Source organism: Mustela erminea, chromosome 3, assembly GCF_009829155.1.
Source record: "Mustela erminea isolate mMusErm1 chromosome 3, mMusErm1.Pri, whole genome shotgun sequence".
In the NCBI taxonomy this organism is placed as follows: Eukaryota; Metazoa; Chordata; class Mammalia; order Carnivora; family Mustelidae; genus Mustela; species Mustela erminea.
The window spans coordinates 119,335,717-119,357,605 of record NC_045616.1 but is presented as its reverse complement, the minus strand read 5'-3'; the positions used below and the strand labels follow the sequence as shown (position 1 = coordinate 119,357,605).

General features: G+C 37.9%; 1 protein-coding gene across 6 annotated transcripts in view; it reads right to left on the bottom strand.

Annotated features, from left to right (window-relative positions):
- FAM114A2 (family with sequence similarity 114 member A2) overlaps positions 1 to 21,889 on the bottom strand; it is a 34,253-nt gene that overhangs the window by 12,111 nt on the left and 253 nt on the right. For 3 of the 6 annotated variants that reach the window (XM_032337232.1, XM_032337231.1, XM_032337234.1), the window contains exons 2-9: positions 17,726 to 17,970; positions 17,285 to 17,384; positions 16,753 to 16,845; positions 15,202 to 15,293; positions 13,937 to 14,071; positions 13,277 to 13,435; positions 12,318 to 12,441; positions 6,643 to 6,722 (exon numbers count right to left, since the gene is read on the bottom strand). In XM_032337232.1, the coding sequence (XP_032193123.1) occupies positions 6,643 to 6,722; positions 12,318 to 12,441; positions 13,277 to 13,435; positions 13,937 to 14,071; positions 15,202 to 15,293; positions 16,753 to 16,845; positions 17,285 to 17,384; positions 17,726 to 17,956 (1,014 nt within the window). In that variant the 5' untranslated portion in view covers positions 17,957 to 17,970. Of the gene's footprint in view, positions 1 to 6,642; positions 6,723 to 12,317; positions 12,442 to 13,276; positions 13,436 to 13,936; positions 14,072 to 15,201; positions 15,294 to 16,752; positions 16,846 to 17,284; positions 17,385 to 17,725; positions 17,971 to 21,471; positions 21,581 to 21,792; positions 21,881 to 21,889 lie in introns of those variants that run through there. The other 3 variants (XM_032337235.1, XM_032337233.1, XM_032337238.1) reach the window with 3 other exon arrangements.

Genomic DNA, 21,889 nt, shown 5'->3' with positions numbered 1-21,889 from the left:
CCATTTTTAAGATCTGATAATAATGACCTATAATGTGCCCATTCTTTGTTCATGCTATTCCCTTAGGTTAGAATGCCCTTCCTCACCCTTTTCTTTTCTCTAAATAAAGGCAGCTCTTAGTTTTCTTTCAGTCCTCCAACCAGACATTGTTCTTTTCCAGGAAACCTTCAAAAACCTTCCAGGAGACTGGGCACCTAAACAACCCTGTTCTATGTCCACAGTCCCCTGAACACCCCTTCAACTTAGTACTTACCAAAAGACACTGAAATTAAATGTGCATATCTCCTACATAAACAACATTGCTATAGGATGGTTACAAACTGTGAATTAAATTTACACGCCCAGTGCCTGCACACTACTGAGGATACCTACTGTTTTTACCTAGCCAGCATTCATATCTCCTTTCTTTTGGTAGGAGGTTCCAGATTTTTCTCAGCTCATGTGATTTGGGTAGGGTTGCTCCCACCCTCTAGCTCTAAGGGTTGGCAAATAATTCAGGTTTAGTTACCAAGAATATTAACCCCCTGTTCATACACCCATCCAGGGATGGAAAAGTGACCCTAACCGAGGTCAATGAGCATCAGTTTCAAGACATCTGATAAAATTACTGGGGAAGAGAAGCCCCCCTTCTGTTGGAAAAAAGTCAGCCTGAAGTTACCAGTGGTTATCCTACCAGCATGTGGAAAAGATTCTCTAAGAATAAAGCCAAAACAGAAGAAAGCAGAGTCAAGAGATTGGTGTGAGGACTGGTGTAGAGTTCCTGGGTAGAGAGCCATGCCTGAAGTCAGTCTTGCCCCTTGATTTTCTAGTTTCTTGAGACAATGAATGCCCCTTTTTTCTTAAGCCAGTCTGACTACAGTTTCTGTCATTTGCAACTGAGAGTGTCCTAGATTCTAAGAAAAGGTTTATTGTCATTAAATGAAGGCATCCACTTGAGGAACTTTATACAGACAGAATGCACTCAGAGCTGTAACTAGGAATCCAAAGAAGACTGTAAGAGTCATTCCAGCTGAGAAATGAAAATCACAGGTTTTATTAAACATACAGCACTGAGGTTGAGCCTTTAAAATCAACAGATGGGGCTACACCCAATGCTAAATCATGAATGACCTAGAGCAGAACCCATGTACCCAGATATTCATTGAAAGGTTCTTTCTCCTATGACACAGGAACTCCCATAAAAACCCTCAAGAACAATCTGGCTCTGATCTATAAGTTCAGATCAGAACTTGCATTAACTTGCATTAACCTCTCAAATTAAAAATAATAATAACTATATAAAAGATTGGAAACAAGAAAACTCAAAAACTGTGAAGCAACTAGTAAGACCAGCGCAGATGGGGCCTTTATTAATTAGTTCATCCATTATAAATATTTACTACACACTGTTCTAGGTGCTGGGAGTACAGTGGCAACTAATAGAAACCATGGTCCTGTTCTTCTCTACTCTAGTGCAGAAAGACAATTAACAAACGAACAAATTAGCAAAGAAAATAAAACGGAGAGATGGAAAGATGGACTGGAAGAGAAGGCAGACTTGGCTTGGGTGGTCAGGAGGGTCTCGAGGAGTGAAATTTGAGCCAAAATCTGAAGTCTAAAAGGAGTCAGCCATGCAAATATTTAGACAATGAGAGCTATAAGCAGAGGAAAATCAGGTGGGTGTACTGAAGGAACAGAAGGAAGACCAATATGGGAGAAGCATGGTAGAAGATGAGGTTGGAGTGGTGAGATTTTGAGAAAAGAGGAACAGTGAGAGATGAGGCTGGAAAGAATCCTAACAGATGACTAACAGTCTAAATAGTATGTGAAATATTCTGCAATTCCTTTGAAGAGATAAAATGAGAGAAAAACCAGGGATTGATTTGTGTCAGATTAAAAGAAGAAAGAAAAATGAAGATAAGGCCACACAAAAGAAGAAAACTGGTATCATAAATGTAGTACACTTGAAGGAGATGTTTAAGTAGGCACAGTACATACTCAGAATGACTGCTCTTGAAGTCATTATGAACTACGGTGCCAAATCAAGGTAATTTATCATACCTTTTGAAAATCAGCAATACTACCCAGGCCTCACACCCAGAATTCAGTCTAGACCTTCCCACTGGAGAGGCCTGGAGACTTAGAATTAAAAGGCACCTTGGAGGGGCACCTGGGTGACTCAGTGGGTTAATGCCTCTGCCTTCAGCTCAGGTCATGATCCCAGGGTCTTGGGATCGAGCCCCACATTGGGCTCTCTGCTCGCCAGGGAACCTGTTTCCTTCTCTCTCTCTCTGCCTACCTCTCTGCCTATTTGTGATCTCTGTTTGTCAAATAAATAAATAAAATCTTAAAAAAAAAAAAAAAAGGCACCTTGGAGCTTAGCTTCTACAACCAACTTGTTTTTTTATCAGTTAGAAAAAAAAAATGAGGCTTAGAAAAGAAATGGGATTTGGGGGGCCTGGGTGGCTCAGTGGGTTAAGCCTCTGCCTTAAGCTCAGGTCATGATCTCAGGGTCCTGGGATCGAGCCCCACATCGGGCTCTCTGCTCGGCAGGGGGCCTGCTTCTCCCTTCTCTCTGCCTGCCTCTCCATCTACTGTGATCTCTCTGTCAAATAAATAAATAAATAAATAAATAAATTTTAAGAATTTAAAAAAAAAAAAAAGGAAAAGAAATGGGATTTGCCCACATCACAAGTATCAGAAAAAGAATCAGAACTGTGTTCTCAGACTCCTGCTTCATTGCTTTTCCCCTTTATGACACAGTATCCCATATAAACCCTTGGGGAAAATCAGGCCCTGATCTTTAACTATTCTACCTCTTATGACTCGACATCCAAAATGTAAACAATGTGAAGACTGCTTCCAGAGAATGACTAGTAGTACCAAACAGCTAAGGGGTTACTTGCTTTTTTAAAATAACTTATTATGATCTCCTTGAGTACACAAATTATGTTTTTTTAATTAGTATTTCTCTAGCACCTAGCAAAATAAAGTTACTTGACATATGTGTATTTATCAAATAATTGAATGTATAATACATGAGGCTAGCTTCCATACATAGGACAATTAATGGTGAGCATTTACAATGAGTCAGGGACTCCATAAAAGTTTTGTGTGTATTAACTAACACATTAATTCTTCACAAGAACTCTGTATCATCCCTTTCTTATAAAGAGGATAAACAACTTACTCAATACCACAAAGTAAGAAATAGTACATTTGGGATTTTAAGAACCAATAAAGCAAAGATCTAACCTTGAAGAAATTTAAGATTTAGGATGGAAGGTGGGGTACCCAGGTAGCTCAGTCAGTTAAGCATTCGACTCTTGATTTCAGCTCGGGTCATGTTCTTTCTCTCTATCCCTCAAATCAGTAAGTCTTTAAAAAAAAAAAAGGAGGCACCTGGGTGGCTCAGTGGGTTAAAGCCTCTGCCTTCAGCTCAGGTCATGATCCCAGGGTCCTGGGATCGAGCCCCACATCGGGCTCTCTGCTCAGCAGGGAGCCTGCTTCCTCCTCTCTCTCTGCCTGCCTCTCTGCCTACTTGTGATCTCTGCCTGTCAAATAAATAAATAAAATCTTTAAAAAAAAAAAAAAAGGATTTAGGATGGGAGGTAAGGTATACACATTTAAAAAAACAAATAAAAACAACTTATGACACATTTATAAAAATACATATGCATAAGGTTAAGAGAATAAAGCAAAATGCTAAAGTACAAAGCATGTTAAACTTTTGTATAAAAAGAAAATATATCTCCTTATCTTTAAAATACATCTACTTATCTAAAAAAAGAAACACAAGAAGGACATGCCAAAAAGCAAGAAAGTTTAATATCTAAAAGGGGAAGGGCAAATGGAATGGATGGGAATTATACAGTTTTGACTTTCAGAAACATGATAATACTCTATATATTCAAAAATTAAATTAACACGGAGATAGCAAATAAATCATATATTCCTTCCATAGGTTGTTTTTATAGTAGAATGGGCAAAGCAATGAAACTATCTCAGATGCATTATGGAACTGAGGAAATAAGGACATGTGCTAAAGTTGGGAGATGGGGTTCTTTCTGTGAAAGAAGAGAGACACAAACGTGTCATGAGGAAAGGCAAGGCAGGAAGAACCCTGCTGGGATGGACTGAAATTGGGAGTTGTCAGGATGAACTCATGATCTCTAACATATGTATGTATGTACATGTACAAATACAGGGGTGTGTGTACCTGAGTACATTTCCTAGCTCTGCCCACAAGGCCTAGAAGCAAAGACACCAGAGCAGTGAAGAAGAGCACATCCACTACCCATATCTTAGCCTGGACTATTAAAAAGGAACTATGGCTCCTTGAAGAAATGGCTGATTCCAGGGAAGGCATATGGAAGGTACAAAGTGAGTCCAGGGTATCATGTTATGACAGAAAATAAGGAAATATTCCAAACAACGATAAGTGCATGTCACACAGGAGTCCATTTGAAGGACAATCTGAATATCAAACTAACTAAAACAGTAATGAATCACAAACCAAAGGAAAAAAACAGAAACCTGTGAGATCATATTAAATAACAGATAATAAATAAAGAAACAGGAGAAGGGAGAGCTCATAACTATAGTAGAATGCCAAAGCTAACTGATAAGTGTGGAGCAAATGCTGGGGTTAGAATACATCATCACAGTAAACACTGATGCAGCAAGAACCATGCATAGATGCCAAATCTAAGAGGGAAATTAGGAGAATCAGGGTATTTGTTGGTCTTAAAATGTCTCCCACAGAAAGTTTATTAGTACCACAGGGGAAAAATTGTAACAATACAGTGAGAAATCAGGCAACACATCACAATAAGGGGCAGATGGACATCATGTGCTGTAGGTGTGATAGCCTGGGAAGGATACGATGTCACTTATGAAGTGTCTTGCTTGGGAAGGCATAACCTGACTTTAGTCATGAGAAAACACAAGACAAACCCCAAATGAGGAATACTCTATATTTATATAGGGGGAAAGGAGTTTGTTATTTCTCATCATAAAAGACAAGGAAAGATGAGGAACTACTCCATATTAAAAGAGAATAAAAGTACTTGACAACTAAACATAATTCATGATTATGTACTAGCTCCAATGTTAGAAGAAAAAATATGATACAAAGGACATTTTTGGGCCAACTGCCAAAATCAGAATGTGGACAAGTGGACAAGAGATTAAATAAAAATATGGTATCAGGGATGCCTGGGTGGCTCAGTCCATTAAGCCTCTGTCTACGGTTCAGGTCATGATCTCTGGGTCCTGGGATCGAGCCCTGAGTCAGGCTCCCTACTCAGTGGGGAGTCTGCTTCTCGCTTTCCCTCTGGCCCTTCCCCTGCTCACGCTCTTGCTCTCTCTCTAATAAATCTGTTAAAAAAAATATATATGGTGTCAATGTTAAGTTTAGAGCAAGTGAGAACTACTGTGGTGACATAAGGAAATATCTGTATTCTTAGTAGGTACATATTAAAATATTTATGAATAAAGGGCTATCATGTTTACAATTACAGTCCCAATAATAACAACATGCATGCGTGCATGTGTACGTGTGTGGTGCTGTACAGGGGAGAAAGGGAAGAAGGGGAAAGCGAGGGAAGGGATAGGACATGTAATGAGAGAACAAATGCTCAAACACAAATGATTAAATGTATGGAGTTAACTGTTAACAAAGGGTGTATCTGCATAAAAGATATTGAATTGTATTTGCTTTATTTGTGCAACTTTTCTCTAAATTTGATATTATTTCCAACTCAAAAAACACTACCATGATACAAGCTAGAAGTGCTGAGGTCAAGTGCTACAGGTGAGACAAGGAAGATGAGCTGCCTGGGGATGACCTGAAAATTTTCCTGGGGAATGTAGCATTTTCACTGGGCATGACAAAGTGGGCTAGCAAATCAAGCATCACATTCCTTGCCCTGTGGTATGCAAGTGACTATAATGGCTATCCTGGCCAGGCAGCAATGTATGCCTGCCATTAACTGGTCCAGAGATGTTTCCAGAGACTGGGAGAGGATGACGAAGAGGCAGCAAGCAGCTCAAGACCCAGTGGATAGTGTCCCATGAGCTGGCACTGGCATATATGCGAGGTGAGTATTGCTCTGAAAATAGACCCTCCCTACTGACTTTGACTAAAGCCCTTCCATGTTCCAAATGTGTAAGGATAGCTCAGACACCACCATCAAAGACCAAGGCTTAGGCCAAGGGACTCTCATTTGCACAAGCTAAAGGGTCACTGTGCTGCGGGAAATGATAATCTCCATCCAGTCCATAAGGGCTGGGGCCACATTCCATCATCTTTGAATTACTCAGAGCCCTGAGAAGAGGAAGACCTCAAGTGAGGCAAGCCCACTGGTCTCATAAAGGCTGCCAACCCTGTGGCCTAATAAGAGCTTTCAGATAAGCAGCATTCCAAATGAAAACAGGTGAGGGTGGCAGAAGTGTGGGGCAGGCAGGGCAGATGTGAGATCTGCATGCTAACCTGTCATAGCAGAAGGCAGGTAGAAGATACGGAACTCAGAATATACCCCCAGTTTGTTGACACCCTTGCCACGAAGTTAGAATCTTATATTCTTTATCTACTAAATCAACACAAGTAAAAAAAAAAAAAAAAAAAAAAGAAAGAAAGAAAATCACCAAGTAATAACTTACCCTGGCAAGTTTCTCGGGTTTGGAGGAGACATGCAGCTGGGAAAATAGATCTGTTATCTCTTTGGTAAAGTCTTCGTCCCCTGAAAAAAAAAAAAACAAACAGGGGCACCTGGGTGGCTCAGTCAGTTTAGCATCTGCCTTGGGTGCAGGTCTTGGTTCCAGGGTCCTGGGATCAAGCCCCATATCTGCTCCCTGCTCATTGGGGAGCCTGCTTCTCTCTCTTCCTCTGCCTCTCCCCCAGCTTATGCATGTTCGTGCTCTCTCTTGAAAATATATAGATAAAATATTTAAACAAAAAAACAGAAACAAAAACAAAAACAAAACCCAAGTCCTATTTAAGACACTGCAGAAAGACTGATAGGGATGGGGGTGGTGGGCAGTAAGAAGAAGAAGAGAGGCATGGCAGGAGCAGCAGCACTAATAGTAACAGCAATTTAAATGAGCATGGTGCGTTAGTGCTTACAGAATCCTTCTATATATGCCAATGAATTCTTTCAATACGCTTGCAAAAAAGTATCATTATCCCATTTTAGAGATGAACTAGGGCTTGAAGGGGTTATTTCCACAAAATTGCATAGCAAAGATTAGGAGTCAAACCTTGGCCTTTCCACTCCAGTCCAAATCCTGTGCTCTTTATATTATATTCCAGATGTAGGAATGAGAACTGGTGAAGGCAGAGTACTAAGCAGGTACTATGTCTGTTCTTCTAAGAAAGCGGAATTTAAGTCAGGATATAAAAAGTGAGTATAACTTAGCCAGGAGAAAAAAAAGAGACAGTGAAAACAAGTAAAAGATACCAAGGTGAAAGAAAGCACGGCAACAAGTTTAATATGTTTGGAAGTGTCTTAATGTAAGGGAGAGAAGAGAGGTAAGAACGGAGCTAGAACATTAAGTAGGATCCAGGTAAAAGATGTCCTTAAAAACCAATGGTGAGGAATCCAAGCTTTTTATTAAGGGAGTGAGGAGACACTGAATGATTTTAAAGAGAGACAGGTATGTCCAATTGAAATTTTAGAAAGATCCACTCTGGCTCCTGGGTGGAGATGAACTTAATTGGGAACAAGAAGGGGAGCAGAAGGCTGAGGATCCAGGCAGGAGATAATGATGGATAAGAAGAACGGAAAAGAAAAAGGGATTCCACAATGTTGGAAGAATGGTAATAAAGCTATGGGTTAAGAAGCCTAAGAGATGATGGGAAACATATAATGCTTATATTTGAAACATACAGGCAAATAGGTGAGTCAATTTTAAAAAAAAAAAAACCCACATCCAAACAAATGGCAAGAAATGCTGTTTTCCTTTCTACTCATCTAAATTTTACTTAATTTCCTCAGACCAAAGCTTCTCTTAACTGTACAATGTAGCAAGAACTCTTGTATATAGAAATCTTCTAGCACTTATAATCTATACAAGTACTTCTTAATCACCGGTTTATGGTTTACCAGGGCAAATGATTACTTCTTCATACCTATTTTCTCCCCAAAACCCTTAGGAAAAAAATTCCATCTTTTCTTCCCTCTCCATTTGCTATCCCTTTTCCCTTCTCTCTTGGTGTTCAAGACAGAATTCAAATAGTTTGGTGACCCTCATTATAAAAGGGTTGGGAAAAGTTGGTCTTCTAAATACTATAGCTGTAACCTATATCACTCCTCTTAGCAACACCTAATTAAATTCTACTGCCTAAAAATCTAAAATCTAACAGGCATTTTGTTTTCCTAGCAAAGCTTCTAAATTATCTGGGAGCAAGGGAGTATCTGAATCTATACTGGGATCCATGTACCTCAAGGGGCTCACAAAATAATCCAATAAAGTATCAGGGGAAAAACAGAACATTTTATTTGTAGACAGTTGTCTTCTCCTTTTAAAAACTTCTATTTTAGGGTATACTTTAGAACATATGTAATATATTATTATAGCAGTACATATATATAATTTATAAACATCAAATGTACATACACTAAATCTAAGTACTCAAAAAAACTTTTACTGCTAAGGTTGATCAAAAAATGTTTGGAGAGCCTGTCATGTATGCCTAAGTATAAAAAGTAGTTGCTGTGTTAAGATAAAAGTGTGAGGATGAGGGATGCCTGGGTGGCTCAGTAGGTTGAATGTCTGTCTTTGGCTCAGGTCATGATCCCAGGGTTCTGGGATTAAGTCCAGCATCGGGGCTCCCTGCTCAGCAGGGAGTCTGCTTCTCCCTCTGCCTGCCACACCCCCTGCTTATGCTTGTGTGCCCCCCCCTCCCCACCTCGTTCTTACAAATAAATAAATAAAATCTTTTTTGAAAAGAGGGGGGAAAAAGTGTGAGGATGGAAAGGAGGCATGGCTAGAGCTTTGGTGGGACTTAGAAAAGGCTGGGGTCTCCATCTTCTGTGGTTTCCTCTCCCCTTTGATACCACAGCCTTTCTTTTTTTTTTTTTTTTTTTTTTACATTTTCACTGAAATGTAATACCAAGGTCAGTGTTGCATTTTCACCCAAAATCCCTGGGGAAAACTGTTGGGGAGGGTAGTGTGCAGCACTGTAGTGCTCTCTTTTCAGAGCCCTCTATCTCTGGCAAACAGGTAGTGGAGAAAAATATCAGAGACACAAATCCTTCTTTTCAGAAACGCCTTAGAGTCCTCAGAATGGTACTTAAAGATCAGGATTTCTGATTACTATGCAAAGCCAGATGTTGACTAAATTGAACAAATACTGTTAATGGTATTATGTACAAATAAATTAAGTTTATAAATAACTGGGGACTGCCACACTTGGGTTTAGTTAGGAACAATGGAGCAACTTAAGTAAATAAAAATTAATTTATGGATTTCCTGCTAAGCACAGATCTTTATTTACTTATGCTACCCTGATAATGAAAATAGCAGCCACCATCTGTTAAGTGCTTACCATGTATCAGACCTTAAATATTTTATTTAGTCCTTATACCAACCTGAGAGGGATTAGCATCTTCTTCTTAAAGATGAGAAAACAGAATTTCAGTGTTAATTATCCAAGGTCATATGACTTAGGAAACAGCAGATCTTGATTTTGAACTCAGGTCTAACTCCAAAACCCATCCTTTCATCCACTAAGCTATACTATCTATTCAATACTTCAGGTAAGCTTAAAAACTTTTATTCAAGCGCCTTTTATATCAGGACCAGTATCTTTACATAGAATATATAGCAAGGTGTTATATAACCAGCCAATGCGACCTCTTAGAAAGCAGTACAAAACACAGATGGGAACAAAAAAGAGGAAGTATCTCTCAGTATAATATCCATACATTCTACTTCACCTCCTTCTCTCAAAGAAAGGCCTTAAGACTCTCAGTCAGACGGTCCTTTTAATATACAACTTGAGTAAGAGTAGGTTAACTGGTTTTCCACCCAAAGCTGATTAAAGATAGAAAATGAGATTCAGAGGGTATTAGAAGCAATCTCACTGAAAGTGAAGAGAATTAAAAGATGGACAGATAAATGCACAGGACATAAAGATGCACAATTCTGAAAAATAACAGAAACATCTCTAAAAGCATAGCAGTTTAGGATAATTTAATATAGCAGCTCTCAAAAACACTCTGATCTCAGGACTCCTTTACATTCGTAAAACTTTTTGAGAACCCCCAAGAGGTTCTCAAAAAGTTCTTTTTTAATGTAAGTTACATATCTGTCAACACTTATCATATTAAAAATTAAAACTGAAATGTTTGAATTCCTTAAATACATTTGGCATAATTTTTAAGAAAAACAACTATATTTTCCAGAAAAGAAAAATTTTAGTGAGATGAATGCCACTGTTTTATATCTCTGCAAATCTCTTTAATGCCTAGCTTAGAGACAGCTGGATTCTTTTATCTGCTTTTACCTTCACTTTGTTGTGATATGTTGTTTTAAGTACATGGTGTATTCAAGCTCACATAATTGGAAAGAGGAGAACAACTTTAATTGCCTTTGCAGATAATTGTGGATATTCTTTAATACCACACCAAAACTCAACAAATAGTCTTAAAGGCTAGTTATAATGTAGAGCCTGGAATCGCACAATGAAATTTTAAATTCAGTTACATTAAATTAAAATCTACTGGTCTATTTTTTGCCCAGATATGACTTTGCAACACCACTCATTAGTCATCTGGAAAATACTGATTCTCTGAATTATGCAAATCTTCTAAATGCCATCACATTTAAATACGCCTAGGAGATCAAATTTGTTACTACGACCACAAATTTCATCAAAAAAATCTGTAAGCACTGGGAAGCTGTCAAGCTCACCACAGCAACAAACGTAAGTTTTACAAAATTCTAACTTTAAGTTAATTTAAATTTTACTATTCACAAATATTTTTCCTTCAAGTGAAGGCTCATTTCATTCATTTTCAAGAAAATGTTTACCAAATAGCCTGCTCTGAAGAGTCTGTGTGACTGCAATCTTTTTAAATAAAAATAGTGTCCCATGAAAAAACAGGTACTTGCACTTACAGCTGAAATAACAGTGCTTTTCCTTGAGACAACTTCAGTATGCATCACACAAATACGAAAAATAAGTGTACTCAAGGGTCAAGACTCAGTGAGATATATCACTGTTACTGTTTCATGAGGACAAGCTTAAATGAAACTGGCACCTTAAAAATATTTTATTTATTTATGTATTTACTATGAATGCATGGGAGTGAAAATAAAGTATTAGCACAATTTGGTATCATTGTATTATCTGTGTTAAGACACCAGTAATTCTACTCACCACTGCTTTTGCACCATCAGCGTGAATGTCAAAATAACAAACACATTTTTTAAAAAGAAAAAGACATTTTGGTATTATGATGCAGAGTTTTGACTCATGGATTCCCTGCAAAGATCCTGGGAACCCAAGAATCTGCAGACCACACTTTTCAAACCACTAACTTAATCTACCATATGGGTGATTGACTCATACGTCTTGATGGACCCTGAAAGAATTTTTCTAGTCATTTTTAATGTTGGTTTTGTTTTTTATTTTTACTTTTAATGTTTGTAACTGATCATTTCATTAAAAAAAAAAGGCAAAAAAACTGTACTCCTTAGATTCTACTAAAAAAAGTTAGTGTATAATGCATATTAGAAATATTTCCAGCTAAACTTTAAAATAAAACAACTCTCGAAACCTTAAGATTCAGTTGACTAGAAATTATGCCTTATGTAAATGACCTTGTTTCCTGATAATTACTAATATTTTTAGGAGTATGCAGATACTAAGAATATGGCATTAAAAAAAAGCTTTGGAAAATACAAAAACAAATCATCACCTACATTTTGGATAACTGCCACCCTGCATGCCTGAATTCAAGATGAGGACAGGGATCATAGGAGTCAGAGAGGCAGAGGAGCAGTATCTAGGGATATAAAAGCTCACAGGGATGACAAGCCAGACTGAGGCAGGAATCTAACAAGGGCGATTCTCTAAGCAAAAAAAGCAGGCAGTTTTGTGAGTTGAAGATGAGACCTGGAGAAGTCACAGTTTGTGGGGCAGAAGGGAGAAGTGGGGCAAAGATATGCACTTAAGACCAACTACTCATACAAATACCTAGTCAGGGGCAAGACAGCAAAAAATAAAATCAGACTAGTTAATTAAAGAGAAAATAATTAGTTTCCAGGGCAATACACTGCATATAAACATTTAACATCCCTTCCACTCAAATACTGGATTTTCATATTACCTTTTTTCTCTTCTTCCTCTTCTTCACAGAACTCTGCTAGGGAAAATGCTTCCTTGAGTTGCTCCAATTCAAGTTTTAGAGTCTCTAATTCTTCTCCACTTAGAGAATTAAGAATAGATTTCACCTGAATGGATATAAAATAATAAAAAGTTGTGAGAGTACAAAAGAAAAAAACATTTTCAAATGGAGAAGAGGCTACAGACGAAATTAAAATAAAATTATGAGCTCACCAGTCAATACAAACTATTCTTTAAATATCTTAATACAAGAGATCAGTCATTATAGGAAGATAGGGAGAATTTATACTTAAAAAGAAAAAATTAAAAACCAGAAACAGGGGCGCCTGGGTGGCTCAGTGGGTTAAAGCCTCTGCCTTCGGCTAACGTCATGATCTCATGGTCCTGGAATGGAGCCCTGCATCGGGCTCTCTGCTCGGCAGGAAGCCTGCTTCCTCCTCTCTCTCTGCCTGCCTCTATGCCTACTTGTGATCTCTGTCTGTCAAATAAATAAATAAAATCTTTAAAAAAATAAAAATAAAAATAAAAACAAGAAACATCCAGGAATTATTTCTGTTTAACAATGGCTAAGAAATTAGGGGGAAGTTAAACAGTCTTGAATCAATTAAAAACTAACAGGTAATTGTATCCAGACTAGCAGCTTAAGCCAGAGAGACTATCAAAAAAAAAAAAAAAAAGACCAAGGCAAAGGGAAAACACAGATGTGCTATTAAGATCTCTTGGTTCCCTATCCTTTTTTATTTAAATTAAAATAAATAACACCTGACTCATTCTATTTCTAGTAATTAGTTCAAACATTTGTTTATTGTGGTGTAGTATTTTCCAAGAGTCTCAAGCCTCCATGTGAAATACATTTCATCTTCCAACTGTACAAACAGAAGAAACTATGCAGCGCTCCTTTGTTTGGAGACCATCCAGTTGAAATTGCTGATTTGGAATTACCTTTATTTCACTTTCTCGGGAAAGCATCTCCAGAGCTTCCAGATGCGAAAGGCCTTGAAATTCATCAAAGAGGAGCCCATAATGAGTTTTCTTGTCCGTTTCCAAGGCAACATCATTGGAGGTCCATAGCTCTTCTTTCTCCTTTGCCTCTCGTAAAACCTGAAAAAAAGGTGGAGGCTTACCCTGCAGCAAGTAATGGGAGCTCAAGGGTGAGTTCTGAGAGCTGAAGGAAGCAAAGCTGAGATGGTAACAGGACAGAGCAGTGCCCTTTCATTCCTGGCATGGCAATTCAAATCTGATAGGCTAAGGAACTGCTGGGAAAAAATGGTCACACATAATTCAATCTTGGACAGAATAAATAACACCCAAGGAACCGGATGGAGAGTGCTTTAAACATTAATGTACTCAACAACTCTGAAAGGGCTTGTTGCCTTCTGTTGTACTGATAGGAGCCTCTTACAGAAAAGAAAGAGGAGGAAAAAAAGAACTGGGCATTTTTCTAAACACTAAAGCTCTCATCAGTCACATTCCCACCCCAAAAAAGCCTTAATAAAAATATCATGGAAAATTTTTCAAAAGGCATTATTAACAAGGTCTACTACAGGCAAAAATACAGATCAAAACAGAAACATGAAGTAAATGGATAAAGACAAATAGTACCTGAGACAATGTAGAATTCCGGTTCATCAGACCCTTGGTTCTTTTAAATCCAGGATCCCCTTCAGCTATTACATCCATTGTCTTTTTCCCAATGAATTCTAAGGCATCCAAACCCCCACTGATCACGCTCTTTCCCTAGGAAACACATGCAATAATTACATTCAGTAATTAAATTCATTACAGTAATACTGAAAAAAGACATATTCATGTTTTGATTATATAAAATAGTGGCTTACAACACCAAGCAATGGCAAGAATGTGGAGCAATTAAAACAATCATCCACTGCTTTTAGGACTATAAACAGGTTCAAACACTCCGGAGAACTGTATGTCAGTATCTACTACCACTAACCATATGAATATCCTTATGAACCAACAACTCTATACATGGTTGCATACGGAGGCTCATCAAAAGATATACAAAATGTTCATGGCATTCCTAGTTGTAAAAGTTAAAAAGTGGAAACAACTCCAGTACTCACCAACCATGGAATAAATAAATGTTACATAGTCATATAATGGAATATGGCAAAGAAAATGGAATATACCACACACACTACACAAAGAGAAATCATACAAACATAATGTTGAGTAAAAGAAGCCAAACACAATAAGGTACCTTACTGTATGATTCCATTTATGTCAAGTTTAAAAGTAGGCAAAATTACTCTATGATGGTAGAAGTCAGGATTGTGGTTATTTTGATGGGCAAAAGGAAGAAGCGGATGGCTGGAAGAGGGCACAGGTGGAAAACCTATGATGTACCATCATGTTTGAATTTTAGTCTGAGTGTGTTCACACTGTAAAAATTCAAACTGAATACTTAGAACTTCACTTTTCTGTATATATGTTTTACTTCAAGATATTAAAATTAAGTAGTACTAGTTATCTATTCTCATTAAGACAGACATTATGTTTCCTATAAAATCCTTTAAAAATGTTTCTAATCATCTATAGTTATGCAATTATGGGGAAAATATTTTGTAAAGTAGGGACATTTTCTAGGCCACCAAACTCAGAATTCATATTCCATAAATTATTATGTACATTGCCTCTCTGTTACTCTTCATATTCTGCTCTCTACTTCTTTTAAGAAAGTTTTCAAGGAGCTCTCACTCTTCCACTAAGGTCAAAGTGATCTATCCAGCAATTTGGACTCCCATAATAGTAATCAGTCCTCATGGCTTTTCAAGAAAAAAAGGAAGAGATGAAACAAAAAACACTATATTCACAGAGGTGTACAGTCCACTGTGCATTTTACTCACTGTGGTCTGAACAGCAGTAGAGATGGTTGAGAATACACCAAATGGCCCAGTCAATGGGAAGGAGTTTGCATTCTCTTTGGCGTTTGTCTCTCCTACAGGAGGAAAGGGATGTGTAAACATGAAGGAATGGTCCATAAATAGTATTGCTTTATCAGCATCTATGTGAAATATTAGAAACTAGACCCTGCTTCCAATACACAGGGTAACCTTAGCCCTTTTTGTTTTATTATTTTAAACTATTTACCCAAAACATAGCTTTTTTCATTTTCATTTCAAAAATGAAATCCAGTTGTTTGAACAAACTACTGATATCTGTAACAATACATTTTATACTGTATGTTTCCATGTATGTGATCTTCTGTCAAATTTAAGTCAAATTGAAGCAGAAAATAGATTAACAGTTGCCAAAAACTGAGAGTTAAGTGATGGGAGTGACCTCAGAGGGGCATGAGGAGTCTTTCGGGGGGTGATAAAAATATCGTTGTATTTTGATTATCAATACACATATAGGATATATTCTATACTGTATAATCACAATGGACTGTGATTCTACTGTGTAAACAAGACTGTATGCTCGTTGAAACACATGAACTGTACACCTAAAAAGAATAAGCATTACTGTATATAAATTATATATTTACATATATATTACATTCAATTATACATACAAATTATAAAATCAATAAATCTGACTTTTTAAAATATGGCCTATTTAAAATTTTATCCTAGAAAATTATGCTTATTGGAGAAAAAAATAAGACGATCAAAGAGAAACAAGAGTGAGAGACAATAAAGCCCCTGAGTGATAGAGAAAGCAAAATCAGGGCCTGAAAAGTTTCCTGTTTTCTGGTCCCAGGCCACCTTGATTCCTGGTTATAATTCTGTCTTCTGTGGCTTAAGTAAGAGCACACTAATCAAAGCAGGTATCTAAATTAAATTTTGGGATGCCTGGTGGCTCAGTGGGTTAAGCCTCTGTTTTTGGCTCAGGTCATGATCTCAGAGTCCTAAGATCGAGCCCTGTGTCGGGCTCTCTGCTCAGCGGGGAGCCTGCTTCCCCCCTCTCTCTGCCTACCTCTTGGCCTACTTATGATCTCTCTCGCTCTCTGTCAAATAAATAAATAAATAAATAAAGAAAAAAAATTAAATTAAATTAAATTCCATCTTATAAAAATCCAAACACACAAAAAAAATAAACCCCCAAAACTAAACATGTTAGAATATTTTTTCGTGTCACAATGGAGTCAAATTTAGTTAATTTTTCTTGGGTTGTTACTCATTTGTACCAAACACAAAGCTAGGAGATTGTTATATTCTACATTCATAGCCTTATTTAATGTTTGTAACAGTATTTTGACATAGATCATCCCACTTCATAGATGACTAAAGTGGCTAAAGGACACAGACCTCTGTTAGTCAAAGATTCCAAATTCCTTTCTCACCAGTGCCATGATGCCCTGAATATCAGACACTCATTAAATATATACTGAAAAATGAGCTGAACTGTTCCATTTTGACCCAAAATTCTAGATCTTAATGTTTCCACATACTGACCTGCTGCATACTGGACTTCGGTTGAAATTTCACTGGGACTAGGAATTCCAAGAGAAGTCTCTGCCTTCTCAATAACATTTGAAATACCTTGTCCTGATGAGAAAAATGGTTACATTTTTACATTTGAGTATTACTATTAGCCACCTAAACTGAAGAAACAAACCAAAACAATCCTGTAGATTTTTAAAATCACTATGGTTACAGACATGTTATTCTGACCATACATACCTAATGTTTGGGAGTGTAATCTTACCAAAAAATAAAACAAACAAAAAAAAACACAATAAACTTGCTTTACCACCAAACAATAGTTTTATATTAACAATTTCTCATTTTCTCGTTAATGAGAAATGCTAATGAGAAAATGCTGCAAACTCCAGGTATACTATAAATCAGTCCATCATTCCTAATGAATTCTCAAACTATAAAGCCCTTAAGTAAACATGGAAGAAGAATTATTAACAAAGTCATTTTTAACACAGATGTGTTGCAACATCCACACAAAAATTAATAAAATGACAAATGATCTTACCTACTGTGGCTACAGTAGCTGAGGCTGAAGAAAGTAAGGACTTGCCCCAGCTGCCCCAATATCCCCATCCAGTCTGAGGTACATCTTTGGAAACAGTCTCCTATTATTCCCCGTAGGAAGAAAAACAAAAGGCAACAGAAAAGAGGAAAAGTAGAGAGTAAGAGAGTGTACAGACAAGGTATCTTAATTATTAGCCCCAAGTACAGGTGAAGAAATACATATCATTAAGCTAAAGAATTGTATTGCTTGACTGACATATGTTATGTTACCTGCATTTAAGTACCATATAGCAAAGGCAACTACTCATAAAGTCGTTTATAAAACTGAGAAAAATTTTTACAGCTTTTAAAGGAAACAAATAGATACAATCTTAAATTGGTTTTGGTTCCAAATGCCTTTTAACCTTAACTTTTAATCCCAGTGTTTTAACAGATACTCTACTTTGCCTACAGCCTGTGATGCCTCAACAGGGAGAACTTCTGAAGTCTCAAGGTCACTGGAAGGTTTGGACTCTGGTCTTTTCCGAGTGATAGCTACAGGTTCTGATTTATTCTCTGGCTTGGCACTTTGGTCAACAGACTCAGAATTCTTGACTGGCTCACAGTTCCCATCTTCAAGGGTGGAGGATGCTTCAGTTATCACTGGAGTCTCAGTATCATCTTTCTCTGACATGATTAGATCATTGCCTGTAAAATAAAAGTCAAAGAAAAAATTAATCTTATAGGCTTTTTTGGTGCAGGTTATTTGTTTATGCTTTTTGAGATTATCCTAGAGTCACATGCAGGTGTAAGAAATACAGACAGATCTGTGTATCTTCCACCCAGGTTCCTCCAAGGGCAATGACCACTGTAACCACTGTGTAATATGACAACCAGGAAATTGATACAACCCATTAGCCTCTTCAGATTTCATTAGTTTTACAGGTGCTCAGGTGTGGGTATTTAGCTCTATGAAATTTTATCATACGTATAGATTTGTGTGACCATCACCACACTCAGGAGACAGAAGAGTTCAATCAGAAGGATCCCTTGTGTTGTCCTTTTTCAGCCGTATCTCCCCACCCACCTCCCACTACCACCACACAGCAACCACTAATCTGCTCTCCATCTCCATGCAAGATGTTATATAAATGGATTCATACAGTATGTAACCTTTTGAGATCAACTGTTTTCACTCAGCATAAGTGCCTCAAGATCCATCCAAGTTGTTTGATCAACAGTTTCTTCCCTTTTTTGCTGAGCGGTAGCCCTTGGTATGGATGGATTTGTTTTACCACTTACACACTGAAGGACATCTCGGCTATTCCCAGTTTGGAACTATTACAAATAAAATGGCTATGAACATTAATGTATGGGTTTTTGTTGAAACATAAGCTTTCATTTCTCTGAAATAAATGACCAAGAGTGTAGCTTCTGGATCATGTTAAGTACTTAGTCAGTTTTTTAAGAACTGCTACCCTTTCCATTTTACATCACCATCAGTGAAGTATGAGTGATCAAGTTTCTCAGCATTCTCACCACCATCTGGTGGTTCTTTTTTTTTCCTTTTTTTGAGCGATTCTGTAATAATCTCGCTGTGGCTTTAAACTGTATTTTTATAATGGCTTTTGATATATAACATCTTCTCATGTGCTTGCCACCTGTATATCCCTTTCAGTGAAATACCTATTTGAATGTTTTGTTCATTTTCTTTGTTGGTTTTTTTTTTTTCTTTTGTTTTGGGAGCTCTTTATAAATTCTAGATTCAAGTCCTTTGTCAGATACATGGTTTGCAAACATTTTATCCCAGCCTATAACTAAGGCAGCTAAAAAAGAAAACAAAAAGGAACTAAGGCAGGTCAACAGGTGCACTGAGGTAGCTCAGTCATTAAGCATCTGACTCTTGATGTCCACTCAGGTCATGATCTCAGGGTTGTGAGACCAAGCCCCGAGTCAGATTCCATGCTGGGTATGGAACCTGCTTAAGATTCTCTCTCTCCCACCCCTACCTCTGCCTCTCCCCCTCCTTCTCTCCCTCTCAAAACAAAACAAAACAAAAACAAAAGGCACCTTGGAAACAGTATTATAAGTGAGGTATATATAAAATGCTAAAAGAACAGAAAAGAAGTCTGCTGGAATCAGAGAATAGGATTCACGCACAAAGTATCTGAAATAGCAAAAAAATAATGGCCATAAACTCAGAATGTGACTGCCTAATCTAGCCTTTAAATGTTATTTGGCCTGCGCAGTGTTCAAACTTTTATATTATTTGCTAACATTTAAAAATCAGACTTCAGGGGAGACTGGATGGCTCAGTCGGTTGAGCAACTGCCTTCAGCTCAGGTCATGATCTCAGAGTCCTGGGATCAAGCACCGCATCTGGCTCCCGGCTCCGTGGAAGTCTGCTTCTCCTTCTCCCTCTACCCCACTCTCCACTCATGCTTTCTCTGTCTCTCTCTCTCAAATAGATAAAATCCTGAAAAAAAAATATTTTTAAAAATCAGACTTCCTACATAAATACAGATTTTCAACTTCTCTAGTAAAATTGAAATATCTGGTAACACTGCGCCCACTTTTAAAATGGTAATAATCGGGGCGCCTGGATGGCTCAGTGGATTGAGCAGCTGCCTTCGGCTCGGGTCATGATCTCAGGGTCCTGGGATCGAGCCCCGCGTTGGGCTCTCTGCTCCGCGGGGAGCCTGCTTCCCTCTCTCTCTCTCTCTCTGCCTGCCTCTCTGCCTACTTGTGATCTCTGTCTGTCAAATAAATAAATAAAATCTTTAAAAAAAAAATAAATAAAATAAAATAAAATGGTAATAATCAGCTCAAACCAAAGAGTTGCTGGGCCTTTTTAGACAGGAAAATGTTCTCTAGTTCTCTGTAATCTCCACCTAAACCTACTTGGCTCATTTGTTACCTGATTAGCCCAAGTATACATGTGAGCTTGCAACACCTGTCTTGAAGGGCACTTGGGATTTTGGCAGGTGAAGGTGCCAATGAGAAAATTCAAAAGTGTGGAAACGACACATGGGAAGAAGTGTGAATGGAATGGACAGACATGGAATATCAACAAATAACAGTAGTTAATATAGCAGGGAGAATAATGAAAAGCCATAAGCCTAGAAAGATAGATTTACACAGCACCACGGAGCCTAGATCATATGGGTATATGACATACATACATTATACATTACCAAAACACACAGAAAAAAAATTCAGATGAAACTACCCACACATATACACACCAACTTTGAAACATTCATTCATTTGCAAACATTTTTTGAATACCTACTATGTACCCAAGTTTTGGAGATTAAAAATAAATTTATGACAATTTCTGCCCCATTTACTCCAAGAACCTAAGAGAAAAGACTACACAGTTCTTGCGTAAAGTTCAATCAATGTTTTGTGTGGCTAAATAAATATGTACTTTTTTTACACTATCATTTCACTTTCCTTATATGCTCTTCCTAAATTACAACATAATAATATATATTTTATAAGTAGTATACTATATACAGCAGTCCCCCTTATCTAAGGTTTCGGGTACATGTGGTCATCCAGAGTCTGGAAACAAATGATCCTCTTTCTGAGGTGTTGTCAGAAGGTCAATAGCAGCCTAATGCTACATCACAGTGTCTATATCATTCACCTCATCTCACCTCATCGGCATTTTATCATCTCACATCTTGGAACATATCACCCATAAATAAGGGGCAACTACTGTGTAATATATATAACATACATATCCATAAATAATTAATATGATTTTATAAAAGACTGGAAGGGCATATTCCAAAATATTAAGCACTGCGTCTATTCCTTCATTTGTGCACCAAAGATTTAATGAGCATCTAGAATGCGCTAGACATTAGGGTAGGTGGAAAGGTGGTGGCTGTTCCTATTATCATTACCGTCACTTTCATTATTATAATGGCTGTTCTCAACGGATTCATTCTCTAACAGGAAAAGCAACAACAAAAAAGGAATAAATTTCAGGTATACGGAATCGCAGTATTTAAGGTTTTTGTAAGTTTTCCAAGTATCCTGTAGTGAGTGTATGTTATTTTCGTTGGAGTGGAAAGACTCCAGGAACTGACACAAAATTAAACGGCTGAGTCCTGTTTCTTAAAAATAAAAACGCACACATTTATATGTACATATACTCCCTCCCCCATTTTCCTTGGGAACTTCCAGCCACACAGTTACCAAAATGCAGGGGGGTTAGTGTAGCAGCTAAGAACACGGGCTCCGGAATCGGACTTTCTTCCAACTTTTCCTGACGGCCGTAACTGCGAGGAAGTCGGTTCCCCTAGCTGCTTCCCCGCTTCCTCAGCTGTAACACGGGGCTAGCACGCCCGCCTGGCAGGGTTCCTACAAGGATTCCAGCACCTGAGGTACGCGAGGGGCTGGGAACGGAGGCTGGCACACAGCCTCAAAGAGGTAACAGGGGCTTTAGGACGGAGGAGGTGGTCGTGTCATTACTGTCGTTATTAGTACGGCTCTAGGCGAACAAACAGGCGCTCTCACTTCTTTCCACATACAAGACCAGGTCTCAAACGGGACACCAGAGGTCAGGAAGAGCTCCCAACTTCTCCAACGCTGACAACTACAATTCCTCACACAA